This window comes from Hemitrygon akajei, chromosome 23 (genome assembly GCF_048418815.1).
Source record: "Hemitrygon akajei chromosome 23, sHemAka1.3, whole genome shotgun sequence".
Lineage (NCBI taxonomy): Eukaryota > Metazoa > Chordata > Chondrichthyes > Myliobatiformes > Dasyatidae > Hemitrygon > Hemitrygon akajei.
Window position 1 is genome coordinate 53,440,216 of NC_133146.1, and position 20,320 is coordinate 53,460,535.

The 20,320-nt window shown below is 38.5% G+C and overlaps 2 protein-coding genes across 4 annotated transcripts in view; one reads left to right on the forward strand and one right to left on the reverse strand.

Moving 5' to 3' along the window:
• Window positions 1-12,306, forward strand: part of LOC140715450 (L-seryl-tRNA(Sec) kinase) — a 20,916-nt gene extending 8,610 nt beyond the window's left edge. Inside the window, exons 3-6 of the mRNA XM_073027652.1 lie at window positions 44-245; window positions 1,743-1,818; window positions 10,447-10,540; window positions 11,931-12,306. Coding sequence (XP_072883753.1) covers window positions 44-245; window positions 1,743-1,818; window positions 10,447-10,540; window positions 11,931-12,139 — 581 coding nt within the window. The 3' untranslated portion in view covers window positions 12,140-12,306. The remainder of the gene's footprint in view (window positions 1-43; window positions 246-1,742; window positions 1,819-10,446; window positions 10,541-11,930) is intronic.
• Window positions 12,307-14,330: 2,024 nt separating this feature from the next.
• LOC140715448 (disintegrin and metalloproteinase domain-containing protein 9-like) overlaps window positions 14,331-20,320 on the reverse strand; it is a 63,880-nt gene continuing 57,890 nt past the window's right edge. For all 3 annotated transcript variants that reach the window (XM_073027647.1, XM_073027646.1, XM_073027644.1), the window contains exon 22: window positions 14,331-17,176. In XM_073027647.1, the coding sequence (XP_072883748.1) occupies window positions 17,065-17,176 (112 nt within the window). In that variant the 3' untranslated portion in view covers window positions 14,331-17,064. The remainder of the gene's footprint in view (window positions 17,177-20,320) is intronic.

Sequence of the window (20,320 nt, forward strand, 5' to 3'; positions counted from 1 at the left end):
TTATGTTAAGATAAGCTGTAAACAACTGCACCTGTTCTAAAAGATTCCATAGGCTTCTTGCAGCTGTTTCTGGACTGTCCGGTTGAACTATGCCTGAAGAGAAATCACGAGCGAAGTTCTTTAGTAAATGATGAAACAATAGTCCTAATGTCAGCAAAAATCCAACTGCCAGACCCTGAGAAGAATTCATGGGAAAAGAACAGTATTATACTGAAAAATTCAGAAAATATAATGGAAGATGAAATGTAAGTTTTCTAATTTTCTAATTAGAATAAATCTTCTTTAACACTTTTATGCATGTTTGCTTGGGTAAGCAATGAAATATCCCAGCTGCACGTCAGTTGTTTTCGAAGCCAACTTTTTGTTAGGTTACTGGATTTTGCCTAAAGTCAATGGCATGCTAAATTTGTACTTATCCCTTGACAAACCTATTCTTCTTGCCAGGGAACTTTACTTTGTATTATATCAGATTGATGTATGCTTTCACTTTAGCCTGAGGACTCCTCTGTACAGTGAAAACATAACTGATTCTGATTTGGATTTTGTCCTTGATGGGCACGTAAGGGAGAATAAGTTACAAGGGGAATGGGACTACTAAGAGGCCACAATTACCTGATGAGCCAATTGCCAATGTCTTGTGTCATGACAAATAAGAAGAAATGTAGTCATTGTTGTTGTCTTTTGGATTAAATCGAGGTAGCAGTTTTTAACTGTGGTGAAGAATGTTATGCAGTTTCTCAAAGTATTATGCTGTAATTTCTATTCTGCTTGAAAATAAATGATATCATATCAATTGCCACGGGAATTTGTTTTGGTGTACTCAGGGTTTGAAGAATGCAGAACTAGATAGAGTTTCATATTATGATAAGACACAAGCAATGTTTAATCAAAGAGTGTGCAGATAGGCACGTAACAATTGAGTAGCAAAGATTATTTATTTATTTATTGAGATACAGTATGGATACAGTGTGCTTTGACTGTGCTGCCCAGCAATCCCCCTGATTTAACCCTAACCTAATCACGGGACAATTTACAATGACCAATTAACCTACCAGCTGGTATGTCTTTAGACTGTAGGAGGAACCGGAACACCCGGAGGAAACCCACGTGGTCACAGGGTGAACGTACAATCTCCTTATAGATAACAGCGGGAATTGAGCCTGGGTGGCTGGTACTGTAAAAGTGTTGTGCTAACTGATGCACCATCAATAACTCTCGGAGACGTGAGGCGAGATATAGGCTTTTATTTGCTGGAAGAGAGCAGTCAACAGCAAGAGACCACCATACAACATCCTGGAGACTGAGGGAGGAGCAGTGCCTCCATTCACCTTTATACAGGGGTCTGTGGGAGGAGCCACAGGAGCAGTCAGCAGGGGGGGGCGTGTCCAGACAGGTATATGTAGTTCACCACACTAACCACTATGCTATGGTTATAACCAGGGCCAACTGAGAATTGCATCCAGGAAAGTATGTTCATAAATGAGCAAAGAGTTTAACTTTCAGGAAGGAAAAGTAAAATCTTTTGGAACATTTTAAATAGTAGATTAGGAATTTTGAAAACACCTTTGTCCTTGTACACTTTCACAATGTTTGTTTATTTCCCATCAACTAAGAAATGTTGATATTAGTAATTTTGCTAAATAATTGTCAGATCTATTTCTCATACATAGTTTCTATCCAGTATTATGTATTTTAGTTCTACTGCTCATTTTCATATGTGTTACTCCTAATTTGTTTTATAGGCAAAAGCTATTTGAACTGCTTGATAGTTCGTTAGAAAATCCAGAGAAGCCATTGGAAGAAAATATTGAACAAAAGGTAAATGTAATGGTTCACACCATTTACTATGTTTGGTAAATTCGCTTTTAAATGTTACCTTGGTATACACACAGAAAATGCTGGTGGAACACAGCAGGCCAGGCAGCATCTATAGGGAGAAGCACTGTCGACGGTTCGGGCCAAGACCCTTCGTCAGGACTAACTAAAAGGAAAGATAGTAAGAGATTTGAAAGTAGGAAGGGGAGGGGGAAATGCGAAATGATAGGAGATGACCGGAGGGGGTGGGGTGAAGCTGAGAGCCAGAAAAGTGATTGGCAAAAGCAATACAGAGCTGGAGAAGGTAAAGGATCATGGGACTGGAGGCCCAGGGAGAAAGAAAGGGGGAGGGGAGCACCAGAGGGAGACAGAGAACAGGCAGAGTGATGGGCTGAGAGAGAGAAAAAAAAGAGGAGGGGGAAAAACTAAATATATCAGGGATGGGGTAAGAAGGAGAGGAGGGGCATTAACGGAAGTTAGAGAAGTCAATGTATGTTAAATATTGGTGAGACACGACGCAGACTGGGGGACTGTTTCACTGAACACCTACGCTCTGTCCGACAGAGAAAGCAGGATCTCCCAATGGCCACACATTTTAATTCCGCGTCCCATTCCCATTCTGATATGTCTATCCATGGCCTCCTGTACTGTCAAGATGAAGCCACACTCAGTTTGGAGGAACAACACCTTATATACCAGCTGGGTAGCCTCCAACCTGATGGCATGAACATTGACTTAACTAACTTCCGTTAATGCCCCTCCTCCCCTTCTTACCCCATCCCTGATGTATTTAGTTTTTTTCTCTCTATCTGCCCATCACTCTGCCTGTTCTCCATCTCCTTCTGGTGCTCCCCTCCCCTTTTCTTTCTCCCTAGGCCTCCCGTCCCATGATCCTTTCCCTTCTCCAGCCCTGTATCCCTTTTGCCAATCACCTTTCCGGCTTTCAGCTTCACCCCACCCCCTCCGGTCTTCTGTCATTTCGCATTTCCCCCTCCTACTTTCAAATCTCTTACTATCTTTCCTTTCAATTAGTTCTGACGAAGGGTCTTGGTCCGAAACGTCGTCAGTGCTTCTCCCTATAGATCCTGCCCGGCCTGCTCTGTTCCACCAGCATTTTGTGTGTGTTGCTTGAATTTCCAGCATCTGCAGATTTCCTCGTGTTTGCTTGGTACACAGATCTGGCTTTTGGCAGGAGAAGAAATTAACTTATGTTAGCAGCATCGATGGAACTGATTGGTGAAAAAAGGTTCTTTAGAAAATCCATACACATCATTTGCAAAATATCTCATATTTATTTCCACAATTGTCCGAAGCACTGCTGTATCTTAAAAGCTAATTTCTGTGTACGCTAACAATATGAACAGAAAGTGACACAGTATATACATTATCAGTTGTAATAAGAGTTTTGTTTTGGATCCAACACCTCTCATCTGAACTAGAAAATGTTACTTTTAATGTAGTTTGTTATTATGTATAATTAATTGTTGAAGATTGTTTTATTTTTTAGCCTCTGTAATAAGTAAGAATTATCTTCAACAGGTAGGGATACATCCACTGAGCAAGAAACAGGAGTTGGTCACTTGGTCATCCAATGGACCCTCCAATATGTTTTATTTGTTTCTAATGAGACACCAGTTGCAGTTTTTAGGTGGATACAGAACAGTACAGCACAGCACAGGAAAAAGACCTTCGGCTCACAATGTTTTGCTGAAACAATTAAGTTAGTAATAAGCTCACAAGACCTAGGAGCAGAATTTGACCATTAGGGCTATCCAATCTGCTCCACCGTTCCATCATGGCTGATTTATTATCCTTCCAAACCCCATTCTTCTGCCTTCTCTCGCAACCTTTGACACCCTGATTAATCAAGAACCTATCAACCTCTGCCTTAAATGTTCTCAATGACTTTGCCTGCACAGCCATCTGTGGCAATGAATTCCACAGGCCCACCACCCTTTGGCTACAGAAAGTTTTCCCTATTTCTGTTCAAAATGGACATCCCTCAAATCTGATACAGTGCTTTCTAGTCCTAGACTCCTCCACTTCCACTCTCTCCAGACCTTTCAATATTAAGTAGGTTTCAGAGAGGTTCCCCCTCACCACCCCGTTCTTCTAAAATCTAGTGGGTACAGGCCCAGAGCCATTGAATGCTTCTCATATGTTAACCCTTTCATTCCTGGGATCATTCTCATGACCCTCTTCTGGACTCTCTCCAGTGCCAGCATGTGCTTAGATAATGGCCCAAGGCTGCTCAGTATGCTCCCAAGTTTGGTCTGACCTGTGCTTTTTAAAGCTTCAGCATTACATCCTTGCTTTTGTATTCTAGTCCTCTCAAAATGAATGCAAACATTGCATTTGCCTTCCTCACCACCAACTCGATCTGCAAGTTAACTTTTAGGGAATCCTGCACAATGACTCCCAAATCCCTTTGCACTTCTGATTTTTAAAAATGTTCTCCCTGTTTAGAAAATACTCTGTGCCTTTATTCCTTATGCTTAAGTGCATGACCATCCACTTCCCTACAGTATATTCCATCTGCCACTTCTTTGCCCATTCCCCTATTTGTCTAAGTCCTTCTGCAATACCCTGCTTCCTCAGCACTATCTGCCCTTCAACCATTCTTTGTATTGTCCACAAACTTGGCCCTCAATTCCTTTATCCAAATGGTTGACTTACAACATGAAAAGAGGTGGTCCCAACACTGCCCCCTATGGCACACTACTAGTCACAGCAGCCAACCAGTAAAGGCCCCTTTCATTTCCACTCTTTCCCTCCTGCCAGTTAGCCAATTTCTATTGATTCTAGTATTTTTTTTATAATACCATATGCTCTTGTTTTGTTAAGTAGCCTCCTGTCCAGCACCTTGTCAAAGGTCTTCTGAAAATCTAAATAAACAACATTTACTGACCTTCCTTTGTCTATCCTACCTGTTATCTCTTGAAAGAATTCCAACAGATTTGTCAAGTAAGATTTCTCCTTTAGAAAACCATGCTAACTTTGGCTTACTTTATCATGTTCCTCCAAGTACTCCAAAACCTCATCCTTAATAATAGACTTCAACTTCTTTCCAACCACAGAGGTCAGGCTAACTGACTTATACTTTTTTTTCTACTGCTTCCCTCACTTCTTAAAGATTAGAGTAATATTTGAAATGTTCATGTCCTCAGGAACCATTCTGGAATCTTGTGATTCTTGAAAGATTATACTAGTGCCTCCACAATCTCTTTAGCTACCTTTTTCAGAACCCTGGGGTGTACACTGTCTGGTCCAGGTGACTTATCTACCTTTGGACTTTTCAGCTTCCCAAGCACCTTCACCTTACTAACTCTCCAACATTATTTTCCAGAGTCCAATATCCACTTTCGTCTCTCTTTTACTCCTTATGTACAGTATCTGAACATTTTTTTTGTACCATCTTTTATATTATTGGCTAGCTTACCTTTATATTTCATCTTTTCTCTCTTTATGACGTTTTTAGATGTCTTCTGGTTTTTAAAAGCTTCCTAATCCTCTACTTTCCCATTAATTTTTGATACATGCCCTTTCTTTTACTTTTATGGTGTCTTTCACTTCCCTTGTCAGCCACGGTTGCCTCATCCTCCCTTTAAAATACTTCTTCATCTTTGGGATGTATCCTTCCTGCGCCTTCCAAATTTCCCCCAGAAACACTTGCCATTGCTGTTCTGCTGACATCCCTGCTAGTATCCTCTTCCAGTCAGATTTGTACAGCTCCTCTGTTTATTAAACTCGGATACTGACACACAATCTTAGCTTATCCTTCTCAAACTGCAGAGCGAATGCTATCATGATCACTGGTCCCTAAGTTCCTTTACCTTAAGCTCCCTAATCCAGTCTGGGCATTATAACATCCAATTGCCATTCCTCTAGTGGGCTCAACCACAAGCTGCTCAAAAAAGCTATCTCGTAGGCATTCCACAAGTTCTCGTGGGTCGCAGTGCCATCTGGATTTTCCCAATCTACCTGCATATTGTAATCCCCCATGATTATCATAACATTGCCCTTTTTCACATGCCTTTTCTATCTCGTACTGTAATTTTAACCCACATCCTTGCTACTATTCAAAGGCCTGTATATAACTCCCATCAGGATCATTTTACCTTTGCAGTTCTTTAACTCTACCCATAAGGATTATTCCTATCTTCCGATCCTCTATCACCTCTATCTAGGATTTGGTTTCATTTTTTATCAACAGAGTCACCCCACCCCCTCTGCCTACCTGCCTGTCCTTTTGATGCAATGTGTATCCTTCGATGTTAAGCTCCCAACTATGATCTTCTTTCAGCTACAACTCAGAGATGCCCACAACATCATACCTATCAGTCTCTAACTGCATTACAAGATCATCTACATTATTCCGTATACTGAGTACATTCAAATATAACACCTTCAGTCCTGTATTCATCACTCTTTTTGAATTTTTTTGGCCGCCTGTTACATTTTAATTCATCCCACTGTCTGCAATGTTGCTCTATCATCTGCCTGTTCTTCCTCACTGTCTCAGTATGCACTACATCCACTTGTATACCAAATACCTCATTCTCAGCCCTATCAATCTGGTTCCCATCCCCTGCCAAATTAGTTTAAACCCTCCCCCACATCTCTAGCAAACCTGCCTGCTAGCAAACCTCTGGGTTCAGGTGTAACCTGTCCTTTTTGTACAGGTCATACCTTCACCAGAAGAGATTCCAGTGATCCAGAAATCAAAAGCCTTGTCCTCTGCACCAATTCTTCAGCCATGCATTCATCTGCCGAATCATCCTATTCTTAACCTTACTGCCCAGGCAGCAATCCAGAAAGCATCAGTGGGATCCCTAACGCTAGGGAAATTCTCACAAGGAAGCCCTGCTTTTCAGCTTTCTGCCAAACTCCTTATACTCTCTCTTCAGGACCTTCTCCTTTTTCCTACCTATTTTGTTGGTGCCAATATGTACCACAACTTCCAGCTGTTCACCCTGACCCTGGCACCTGGGAGGTAACATACCATCTGGGCATCTCTTTCCCATCCACAGAATCTTGTGTGTGCCAACTGCATAAGAAAGACTTCCGAGAAACTTATTTACTTAGAACCTCTGCCTGTACTTGCCCAAGCTCATTCTTGCCTAAGCCTGTTATGTCAAAGCCAGATCACTCTAACAATGCCTCACTCCAGCCCCAACAGTGCATTCCAGGCACCTACTACTCTCTGTATTAATAAAAAAAAGCAAACTTGTCCTTCACATCTCCTTTGAACTTCCCTCTATCAGCTTAAATGAATGCCCTCTGGTATTAGATACTTCAACCCTGGGAAAAAGATATTGTCTGTCTATGTTATCTATGCCTCTTATTATCTTATAAGCCTCAATCAGATCTCCTCTGCTCCTGAAAAACAACCTTCGTTCATCTTCTTGCTATAGCGCATGCCCTCTAATCCAGGCAGCATCCTGGTAAAGCTCTTCTGCACCCTGTCCAAAACCTCAGCTTCCTATAATGGAGTGACCAGAACTGTGTGCAATTCTCCAAATGTGGCCTAACAACAGTTTTATGAAGCTGCAATACAGCTTCCTGGATTTTGAACTCATTGCTTTAACTAATAAAGACAAGCATGCCATATGTCTTCTTAACCACCCCAACAACCTGTGTAGCCACTTTCAGAGTTATGAACTTGGACCCCAGGATCCCTCTACTCATCAACTCCATTAAGGGTCTTGCTTTTACATTTGACCTACCAAGATGTAACACTTCACATTTGACTGGCTTAAACTCCATCTTCTGTTTCTTCATCCATGTATGCAACTGATTTGCCATATATCCCATGTAATTGGGTATGTTGCACACTTCTTCAGTTTGTACCAACAATCAGGGTCAGCCTTACCCAGGAAGCTTTAGGAAAAGGCTCACAATGTGCTTGTGAGAACTTCCCTGGTGTTAGGGTTGGCATGGATGCTCACAATGACATTTTAACATTTTACCCCAAATTCATGGAGTCTTCACTCTTTGAGTTAACGACCGTTGGTAGGCTGAGGTTGCTTCCAATTTTTCAGGTGAGTACAGGAGATTAAGAGGCTATTCAATGATGAGAGTGGATTTTATTGAGATACTATAGTGGAATAGAATAGTTAATTTCAGGGACACTCTTTCACATTTAGAGAGTTAGGTAATGTAGAGCAAATATTTAGGATCATTTAGATCTTTGGTCAGGAAGGCTTAACTCAAGATTGATCGAGTATGATAGCCTTCAGAATTGTAGAACAGTATTGCTTAAGAGGAGGTTTGGTGCTAAAGTGGTGGGAATATTGGTTTCTTTTGAAAGGAAGGGCTAGATTGGGTGAATGACCATCACTGTGCAATAGCTTGTCATCAGAATCAGATTGATTACTACAGACATATGTCATGAAATTTGTTATTTTGAGGTGGCAGAACATTGAAATACACAGAAAGAATTATTGTAAATTATAACAAATGTGTAAAAATAAATACTGTAAAAAGAGAGCAAAATAGCATGGACTGTTTAGAATACTGATGGCAGAGGAGAAGAACGTGAACATGGTGGATATGCTATGTTGGCACTATAATGTGTGGTGACACTTGTGAGCTACACAAGCACATGCTTAGATTGTGTTGGTTGATAACACAAACAATTCATTCACTGTATGTTTCAATGTACATGTGATAAATAAATGAATCTGCACTTGAAGAAGCTGTTCCTTTAAAGTTAAGTGTTTGTCCTTAAGTTTCTGTACCTCCTTCCTGATGCTAGTAATGAGAAGAGGGCTGGCCTTGGATGGTGAATATCTTTAATGATGAATTGCACCTTCTTGAGGCACCACCATTTAAAAATGTCCTCAAAAGTCGGGAGCCGTGAACCCATGATGGACCCAGCTAGGTTTACAATGATCTGTAGCCATTTTCAATACTGTGGATTGGCACCTCCATTCCAGGCAATGATGCAACTAGTCACAGTATTTTCCACACTACATCTGTAGAAATTTGCTAAAGCCTTTGGTAACATACCAAATCACCTCAAACTCCTTATGAAGTATAGCCATTGGCATGCCTTTTTCATAATTGCATCAATATATTGGGCCCATGATAGATCCTCTGAGATGTTAACACCCAGGAACTTGAAGCTGCTCACCCTTTCCACTCGTACCCCTCAGTGAGGACTGATGTGTGTTCTCCTGACTTACCTTCCTAAAATCCTCAAGCCCATGGTCTTGCTGACACTGAGTGCAAGGTTGTTGTTGTGATGCCACCCAACCAGTGGATCTATCTCAGTCCTGTGTGCCTCCTCATCACCGTCATGTGTTAACGCTGTCAACTCAATGGTGTTGTGAAGTGTAGGAAAGTGGGTAATCTCAAGGGCTGCATTTATTTGGATTGTTCCAAGCAATTCAAAAGCGTTTTTTTTTCCCTGCATAGGCTTAAGGCTTGAACAAGCACAAAGACCTGACTTTTTGTTGGTTGCGTGGTGGAGTTTTAAACGCTGTGTTTTACTGCCAACTCCCCATGAAGTCCTATGATAGAGTGCAGACATCTTGCAATTCCCTGGTGTTCTAGGCTAGACTTGAGGCAATAAAAGCAACTCCTTTCATTATTGTGGAGGAAAAGGGCTGCAAGATACATTGGCAATTAGATTATTTATGATTTATTTAAATTAATTCAGTTGGCTTAAATATTCTTGTGTATTTTAATTTTCATTTTTTAAATTAAAATAACTTATAATTTTTAAGTTGGATTAATTTTTATTAGTTTTAAAATGTTTGTGGAAGTTAGACATTTGGAATCGTTCATTGTATTTTGATTGATTTGACAGCTAACAAGTCAGAAAGATTAAGCTTTGCCATCCACCAGATTCTTTTTCAATTTCTCTATGATCCATCATTGTTTTGACTCCTCAAATGGGATTTGCATCAAGATTCATGTTCATGAAGTGCTGTTAAATAAGTGTGGGCTGTTCCTGTTTCAGTAGAAATTCTGGGACAATATTTTGTAATATATTTCTCTGACTATTAACCTACTGACCTAAATCTGCACCTATGTCTTATGGTTTTATTCAGGGTGTGGAAGGTTATGGGGAGAAGGTAAGAGAATGGGGTTGAGGGGGAAATGGATCAGCCAAAGGGAAATGGTGGAGCAGATTTAATGGACTGACTGGCCTAATTCTGCTCCTGAGTCTTATCATCTTACCATGTTTCTTCAAATTATTATCCAATGAAATTTATGAATTGAAGGGGGTTCTGCATGACCATAGTTAGTGATTGACAATCAAGGTAATATTGGAATGTGAGAAACAGGTCTGAGATCTTCTCTCAAACCTCAACAGCATCAAAAATTTGTTTATTTAAAGGCTTATGTTCCTATAGCAATAGACATCCCAATTGTGTTTCAGCAATTGAAGATATGTTCCTGCCCCCTAATGCTATTATTTTTGGTTTTCAAACTTATCAACACAGTTTCAACTTATTATGGAAAAATTGCTTTGATAAATGCTGCTCTTTCGTGCTTTTATTTACCTAAGTTTCAACTTACTTAGTCAACAATTATTGAGATTAATTCAGGATTGCAAGAATACAATAATGATTTGGCTCAATTATATAATTGTTTAAAATACTTGCTTTTGGCTTCACATAGGAGAGAGATCGTGCCATTTGTGCAGCTAATGCTCTTCATCAAGTAGATCAAGCCTTCCGTCGTTTAGTATCTCAAACCATGAAAACTGCAAAAGGTACAACTTGTATAGTAGGAAAACATAAGAAAACAGTTTCATGCGTCCATTAAGAAAAGCAAGCCAGGCACTGGGTTTCATTTGAAAAAAGACTGAATTATAAAGTTGTGAAGTTGTGTTAAACTTTTATAAAACTTCATTTAGATTATATTTTCTGAATTTACCTAATTGATACTTTAAAATTGTAAACAAGATACAGTAATACTGGGCATGATTTTGGAACTGAGAGTATGCATTGATAAAGCTTAAGTGGAATGACACTTGAAAACATGATGACGCATAACTGAAACATCATGATTCCAGGGAGGGGGCCCAGGGAAGGGAAAGAATCACTGAGAGTGGGGAAAGATCAAACTGGACAAAGCAAAAGATTTCTGATACTAGAAATCTGAAATTGTCACCAAAATTGCTGGGAATACTCATGAGGGCAGGCAGCAACTATGGACAGAGATTTCAGAAACAAAGACTCTTGTTTCCCTATTGCTACTGATTTTTCTCATTTTCTATTTTTCTGAAGAAAAAGCTACAACTTGTAGACTCAAGGGATACAAAATAAAAGCAGGGGATGACTGGATATGTGTTATTATTCATCAATTTTTTTTCTGGATAATTCCCTCAACAACAGAACTGTGCAAGTGCTTTCACACAAAGACTCAAGCTGAGGCAGCAATTAGAACTACAGTCTAATGGCTCCAGGCACCCAAGTTTGATCCTTACTTTGGATGCACTCTGTGTGGAGTTTTAACATTTTCTCTGTGACTTTGTGGCTTTCCTCTGAGTGTTCCAATTCCCTCCCCCATGCCAAAGGCATGTGGGTTGGTAAATTAATTGGTTATTCTGAATTATTCCTGGTGGAGGTGGGTAATTGGAGAATTGCAGAGGTAGGGGAGATGATGAGAATATATGGAGAAAAATGGGATTAGTGCTTCATGCATTCTATAGATACGTACATTGAAAAAGAAAAGGAATAGAGAAGTATCCTGATGGATTTAAATGAGGAAATTTGAGAGGAGACATGAGAAAAGTAAAATTGCTTGTAGGGCTGGTTGAGTCAAATGGCCCGTTTCCTTTGCCATTTTTCCCATGTAATCCTTTCAATATGACTAACCTGCTTTTGTGTAGTTCATTTATATCGTAACGCAGCATGTGTAGTAAACATTGATTCAAGGAGAAAACATATCCACATGAAATGCTTTAGATAAGATTGTTTTTTGGTTTAGTACAGTAAACAGAAAATGAAGTCTTGAGAAAATGAGGCATTAGGTCAAATTTGACTATACAGTTTGTTCAAGTACCATTAAAATCTATTTATACTTGCCTTCAAATTTAGAAATTGTTAATATTTTGTTTTCACAACATTTCTCACATTGACAAATTATTTCTGCACTAGCTAAGAACCTAACTAAGTGTAATTTGAAGTTGCTGTCTGAAGAACTGAACAAGCTTAAGACTGTGCTTTTGGAAGACCTCCGTCATCTGATCTCCAAGGGCAATCCTATAAAGCCTTGTGATGTTGATGGCATTGTCCAAGAGTCTGCACATGAATTTGATCAGAGAAAGGAAGAAATTCTGAGAAATTTTCTAAAATCTGTGAGTTAATATGCTATAGTACTCTCCAGTTTGTCTCAGTTCTCAGTCTGAATTGGAAAAATCATTTACTGGAGAACTGTACAGAATTTGTATCATCTTGCTGCATGTTGAGGTATACAGGGCAAAAACATGTATAATTGTTGTACAATTCAGAACAAATAAATCTGTTAAAAGATTGCAAATAAATTAACTTGTTTTATTTGTTTCATATAATGTACAAAAGCAAAATACCTTGGATGCTAGAAAGCAGAAAAAAAACAAAACTGGAAATGCTTTGCAAATGTAGACATTTTAAGTAAGTTTAAAGCTGTAGATAAATAAATATCAAAAGATAAGTGTTGGGGAACTAATGACACAAACTGGTTTTTTTTAAAATGCTAAAAAAATCACTTAACCTCTATAGTTTACTAAAGCAACAAACTGAATAACAGTGAAAAATGGAATTTGTATACACTAAGTAGAAGATGTGTTTTTAAAGTGCTTATTTTGTTGAAACATAAAAAAGGAAGTAATTATGTAGAGGTTGAAATTTAAAATTTAAAAATCTAAATAAATTCACTTTTTATGAAATGACACCAAATAATAATGATCTGAAAATAAACATTAATCTCACCTTATCTACACAAAACTGTAGAGTTGAGAGTTGGAATGTAGAAAGATAAGACACATGTCATCGAAAATTGGAAGCAAAAGAAAAAGTTTTCCAAATACAAATGGAAAACATCCCTGGCAACACATACGAAATGATGGAGAAACTCAGCAGGTCTGGCAACATCTCTGGAGTGCAATAAACAGTCAACATTTCGGGCCAAGAACAGAGTGGAAGTACAATTAATAATAAACAATCCCACTGGATTGTTCTCTTTAATATCTTGTAACTGAGATTTATGAGATTGCATTTGCAACAATTGTGATGTCTGTGTTAATTATAGATGGAGATGTACAGGAAAAACCTCATTGTCCTTTTGCCTCCATGTGAGCAGGTTATCAAATAGCTATAAAATGTGAAAGTTATCATAAACTTGTTGCTAAAGGGATTAACTTGTGCAGGAAGGTAGAAAGAGGTCTTCGTCAGAAGAAATATGGCTGCCAACTTTCTCTTTTTTTTACAGCTGCTCAGACTAGCCATTGCTCTGAGCAGGAAATTTTTACATGGCCTAAAAACTGCACTGCACTGCACTTTAAATGTGTGTATGTGTGTTTTTTTGTAATATGCATACCATGAATTTTGACTAGACAGTGTTGGTATTCAGCAGGCTAGTGGTTTATTAATCATGAGCTACTAACTTCCATTCTGTGTTTATTGTTACAATTTGTAACAGTGCTGTAACTTGAAACACTTGACATTGTAGATATGTTGAAACTCTAAAATCTTTCAAAGTAGAAGTTAAAGTTTGCTTTCTTATTTAGAAAATTTATGGATTATATTCATTAACACAATTATGGGATTTTTCACAAAGATATGAACTTAGATTTCAAAATTATATTAACATAATTTCAAAGTTATATTAATATTATATAAAAGATAGTTACAGCTGAGCAGCAACAAAGGCTGTGTGTGCGGATTCATTTCAGTACTGCGCAGGCATGTACCAGCAAGGCTTAGAGGGAACAGTGGTAGTTACTACTAACAAGCCTTCTGAACATAAATGACCACTGAAGAGGTGAGAATGAATGATTAGTGAATCAGGGGGATGCTTTATTAATGGATACTGACCAGGGACAGTTATCTCATCTTGGGTTATTCATGGAGTTATTTCCCCTAACCTTTGAATTAGTTGATACAGATCACATATAATTATGGCTAGAGTACAGTTCTGTCTGCATGAGTGTGATCTTAAAATCATTGTAGAGTTTGTATCTGTGTAGTTTCCTTGTAACTGCTGCAATGAACCAGTGAACAAACAAAACCTGAGTTTCAATTGAATGCTGTGGGTGCAGAGAGTGACTCTATGTCTTCTGCTGCCAAGGCCTTCTCTCCCTAAGCATTTCTGCTGCTCTATGATCCTTTCTTTCATTAAGACATCCCTTAAAACTTTGAGCAAGCTTTTTGCAATCTCTCTATTAAATGTTGTTAAACTTTATTAAATATTAAACACCTGAAATAGTGCTTTGTGCTAAAGAGAAGTAGTTGTTATAGAAATAATGTGATTTCCAATAAGAACAGGTACTGTGATTAGAAATGAGAGGTGAACCAGAATTTGTTTGTGATGTTTAATTGATAAATTCTGGAATTGCTTCCATCGTATTGCTATAAATTTCTGCTTTATCATTTCTTTCATTTAAATGATCATTAGAAAAACAGTGATTTTATTAAAACATTGAGTTCTGAACTAAATGAAGGGACATCACATCCCCCGGAATATATACAATATAATAGCATAGTAAAAAATTCTACTGCATTGTATTTTTCACAATAGGTATGAAATTAAAGATTTCTTTCATGTGTAACTATTAATTTACTGAACGATAATCCAAGTATCACCTGCATTCAAATGAATGAATATGGATGATTCTTACCAAACTAGTTCTTAGTATGCAGTATTATACAGTACACTACTTGATTTAATTGTAATATCTTTAGGTTCAATAGCGGTTATATTGTGATCCCATTATGATTTACCACAGCACAAAATATCATGGTCAAAATCAATCAAATCTATTGAAAATTTTAAAAAGTGGATATTTGGAGCAAGGTCTAATTTAAGATCAGTCCCTATTTTTAGCAGTCATGGAACACTGGAGGTATTTCAATGTGCAAGACATGTGCAAAGTACTTGTGCAATAAATATGCACGTGAGTTGTGATTAGGTGTGGTACTCCACTTCCGTAATTCTTTTCCACCAACTTCAATAGAGTTGAATTTTGGAACCTCATACAACCATTATATAATGCGTGTTTACTGCAAATCTTGAAGGATGAATTTCCATCCCACTTTTTAAAGAATGGATTATAATTTGGCAAGGAAGCAAATCATACTCATCAATGCAAGCATGTTTAACATTGGCTTCTATCTAGCTGACGTCAAAGGAGCATATCAACAGGATGTTGCTTTTCCAAGAACAAAATGTTCTATTTAGAAATATGACAATATGGATTACTTTTGATTTAACAATGTACACACTTCACTTTCTGCATATTCTAGTCATTAAGTCAGTCTATTCTGTGAATGCATCCCTTAAGTTTTTATTAGGTAATTCTTTTGTCTTTAGTTTAAACTACAATTTTATATCCTCTCAAATTTTGTAATGAATGCACCAGTAAAAACTATATTTCTAGTTGTTAGCCAGGAATTTCTGTATGTAAGGTGTGGTCCCTTTATAGGTGGAGATCTAGAAAGTTGATATTTACTGTCAAGAATTCACACATTGGTTGAAATTTAACCCTTTCACGTGATCAGAGCGATATCATAACAGTTCATCTGGCCTCAGCAATGGACCTTGATTTGGATTTGCAGAAAAATTATGAACTATTAGATTCAAATGTTTTTTTTATTTTTGTTGCTCTAGCTTAGGTCGTTGAAATAAAATGGGATTTAAATAATTTAATAATTTTAAAATTAAATGTAAGTTGAGGTTTGATACTTAAGTTCTCATAGGAAGGTGTACTAAAAATATTTGTTAACATTTCATTTTTGCCAACTGATTTGTAAATATGCGCTTGAAGCAATGCAGGCAATTGATGATCTGAAAAATTCCCCATGGAGCATTTTAGAACAACATCTTTAAAATATTTCAACCTAAATCAACATTAAAATGATGTTTTCCTATTTTTACATTATAAAATCACAAACCTTTCAACCAATTTGATTGCATTCTTCCAGAAAGTGAAAAGCAAATTGTGAACGAATTGACAACTTCCTTCCCCCTAAAGTACTTGCACATTACTTTTGATCAAAAGTTATTCTGCATCAAAACGTACATAAATTAGGTCCATGTGACTAAAATAGTGGTGATTGTAAGATAAATGTAGAAGCATGTAGTGACAGTTACACGATACATGCACATTAATAAAGTGCAATAGCTAAATAAACATAAAGTAAGTAAATAAAAGGAACATATTGATTACCTCAGTGAAGAAATTTGACTGCCCAGAACTAAAGTCAATGGAATAATGGCTTTACTTAGCCCATTTCAGCCTGAGGCTTTTGGATATTAGTAGAAGGACAGTGAAGTCCTTTCCTTCATTATGAACTAACGGTACCCTGTGCCTGTGGAATGGAGTGGGCCAGCAATGGCTCAGAATTTCTGCGATGTCCAGAGTGGACTTTTGGCCTTCCTAGTCCCATAAAGGTAAACAAAAAAAAAAGGAATCCAGTATTTTTCATGAATTTTTTCAAGTTGGCTAGTTAGGGCACTCCACACCTGGGAATAGCTAGTACTTGTGATGTTTTGCATTTGCATCAGAATTCTGACGTCTCCATCCTTCACCTGCAGTGGTTTTTCCATTTGCATATTTCAAGAATTTATTTAAGATGATTTTTGGATGACTATAAGTTGCCTGAGCAATTTTATGTGCAGTTCAGACATGGTATATGTGATCCAAGCTTTGAAGATCAGTGGTTATTCTCTAAGTAATAACATCAAGCTACCATCAGTTGACTATTTCCTTTGTAAAGTACTGTTATTAACAACTACAATTTTTCCCTTCCCTGTTCCATTGAAAAAATAATATTCCTCTGAGATTGCAGCTTTTCTTCCTAGACTCTGTTATTCTAGTTATGATACTAAAAAACTGCATTTCCATTAAAATTTCAACAAAACTGATTAAGCCTAGAATAACCATTTCTTAACAGTCATTGTCTTAATTGGCGATAATAATAATAAGTCAAAAATATTGTTTTGTCTTTTGATTTTCTGAGATTTTCATGCAATCAGTAATGTAATGAAATCTAATTCAAATACTAGATTTCCATTAAGTGATCTGGATCGAACTTAGGATCTGGGAGGCACAGTAGGTCTTGGAGGCACAAGAGGTTTAGGAGGTACAACAGGAATCTGATGTCTTGGTACAGAGGGAGCTTGATTTTCTGTTGAAATACCTGGCCTAAAGAAAGAAAAATTTTTATTCATCTGTTGATAATATAAATTTAAAGATGTATTGTGAAGACACAATGTCAACTCTAGTTCAGTCAATAGGTTCCAGATGCAAAATCCAGTCCAGGAAATTGGTCACAAAATTTCACTTGACTTTTAAAAAGTGATGCTTTTCATACGGGAGATTAAATAGAGAACCAGTTCACTTACTTTTAAAGATTCTATGATTTAATTTCACATCATATCTAGGCCACTGTTTGTATCTATTTCTTAGTCTACTGGGCTATTCCATGGGTAGACTCTATCAATCTTCCTCATAGTTTTCCATCAGATCACCCCTCAGCCCCTCTACCCTGGAGAAGACAAACCCACTCTATTAATTCCTTCCTTATAATTGAAATGCTTCAATCCACACTACACTGTTGTGAATCTCCTCTGCACCCTCTCCATTACCTCAGCATCCTTCATACAGACCGGCAACCAGTTCCTAATGCTCCAAGCTTGAAGGATAAAAAGCTTTGAAAATAATAGAAAGACTTTATATGGCATCTTTCACATTCTTCACAAAGTCCTAAAACAGTGTACAACCCATCAAGCACAGTGTCCTGTGCAGCAAACTCCTCCAAGTTTGCAAAAAACACATTACAGATAGTGAAGGTTATTGTAGATTACAACAGGATTAGTTAGGGAAGTCAGCTGAGGAGGGGCAAATGGATTTCAGTACAGGTAAGTGTAAGGTGATGCATTTTGGAAAGTCAGACCAGCATAGGACTTAGACTATGAATGTTAGGGCACTAGGCAGTGTAATGGAACAGAGGGACTTAAGAGTATGGTGCATTACTCATTGAAAGTGGTGTCACAGATAGACAGGGTGGTGGAGAAAGCATTTAGCACACTGGTCTTCATTAGGGCATTGAGTACAAGAGTCGGAACGTTATGTTGCAGTTGTATGAGTCATTAGTGACTTGGCGTGCTGCGTACTCCAGTTTTGGTAATCCTGTTATAGGAAAGATGTAGTAAAATGGAAAGAGTACAGAAAACATTTTCAATGGTGGTGCTACGTGTAGGGGGTCTGCGTAACAACGAAAAGTTGGCCAGGCAAGATCTTTATTCCTTAAAGCGTAGGCAGATGAGGATTAACTATAGAAGTGTTTGAAATTACGAGAAGCATTGATAAGGTGGATGGTAACAGTCTTTTCCCCAGGCTAGGGGAGTCCAAAACTAAGAGGCGTAGTTTTAGGGTGAGAGGGGAAATATTTAAAAGTGACCTAGGTGACAATATTTCCACCCAGGGGTGGTGAGTATCTGAAACAAGCAACCAGAGAAAATGGTTGAGGCAGGTACAGTAGTATCATTTAATAAGCACTTGGTTAGGAACACGGAGAGACAGGGCTTAGAGAGAATTGGGCTGAATGCAGGAAATTGGGACTAGTTGGAGGGAGGCAGTGTTGGGATTTCAGGCAGGTGGGGCTCATCTGCCTGGGAGAAGGAAAACTGATTTTAAACCTCCGCTGCCTTACGGCCATACCCACCCATGGGAAAGTCTTTGGAAGTAAACCCCAAGGAAGAAATCTGGAGCCAGGGTCCTTAAGTCAGTTTGACGTTGTTTACAACTTCACTCTGTCACTGGTGCCAAGCTGTATCGGCGCTTGCCCTTCCCTTGGACTACATCAGTGACGTGGAGAGGGGGAACCTGCTGCATGGGCAACAGCCGGTTCTTCAAATCTTCCCACCCAGGCTTGCACTCAGGAGAAGACACAGTCCACCAGAGGCGCAAACCCATGATGCCCTGGGAACAACGGCTGCCTGGTTGCAGCTATATAGGACCCTGTTCAGATCCTATTTGGAGTACTGTGCTCAGTTCTGATCGCCTCAGTACAGGAAGGATGTGGAAACCATAGAAAGGGTGCAGAGGAGATTTACAAGGATGTTGCCTGGATTGGGGAGCATGCCTTATGAAAAGAGGTTGAGTGAACTCGGCCTTTTCTCCTTGGAGTGACGAAGAATGAGAGGTGACCTGATAGAGGTGTACAAGATGATGAGAGGCATTGATCGTGTGGATAGTCAAAGGTTTTTTTCCCAGGGCTGAAATGGCTAGCATGAGAGGGCACAGTTTTAATGTACTTGGAAGTAGGTACAGAGGAAATGTCAGGGGTAAGTTTTTTTACACAGAGAGTGGCGAGTGCATGGAATGGGCTGCCAGCAACGGTGGTGGAGGCGGATACGATAGGGTCTTTTAAGAGACTTTTAGATAGGCACATGGAGCTCAGAAAAAGAGGGCTACGGGTAACCCTATGTAATTTCTAAGGTACTGTAAATACATGTTCGGCACAGCTTTGTGGGATGAAGGGCCTGTATTGTGCTGTAGGCTTTCTATGTTTCTACTACTATGTTGGGATGGACTCTATGGGCTGAATGTTCTGTACCCGTAGTATATTACTCCATGATCTTATAAATTTGTGTGGAGATGAAGTACAGATTAACAAAGTCTCGTTTGCTACTTTGTCCTTGCTATGTTCACCTCTTTCTCGATTATCAGTGGGATGGGAGCTTGATGTTTAGAACAGCAGTGATGATGAATTTTCATTGGAAGCCATGATTGAAGAGAAACTTTGACTTCCAATATGACTTTGACTCTAATGGTGGTCAAGTTCTTTGTTCAACAGGAAAGGACACAAACAGGACCTTACAGAATATAAGAAATTCCAGACATCACCAGGAAGGGGCTTCTGTTAAGAGCTAGTCTTAACAGAATCAGTAAAGAAATTATATTGCGCAAATAACAGTTTTGTTATTTGAAGCTGTTGATCACTCCAGCTTCAAAACCATGTCACAAGGTGGATGCCAATTGTTAATGCTTTAATTTTGTGAATGAGTTATTTTGTGGACATCCTAAAGCATTTCAAGCACCTTTGAAATATAGTTGAAATGCTACAGGCAGTTGCATATAGTGTTTCTCACTAAGTGAAATGCAATGAATGACTAGTTTTTTTTTGGTGATACGAGTTCATACTAGAATTTTATGCTTTTGTTTGCAGGGGATTTTCATAGCAACATGGAAGGTCTGACAGAGCCTTGGTTCATAAGACAAAAGACAACACCTCTTGACAATGGAGCATCTGTTGATCTTACTCTGAGCAGTTAGCCCAGTTGA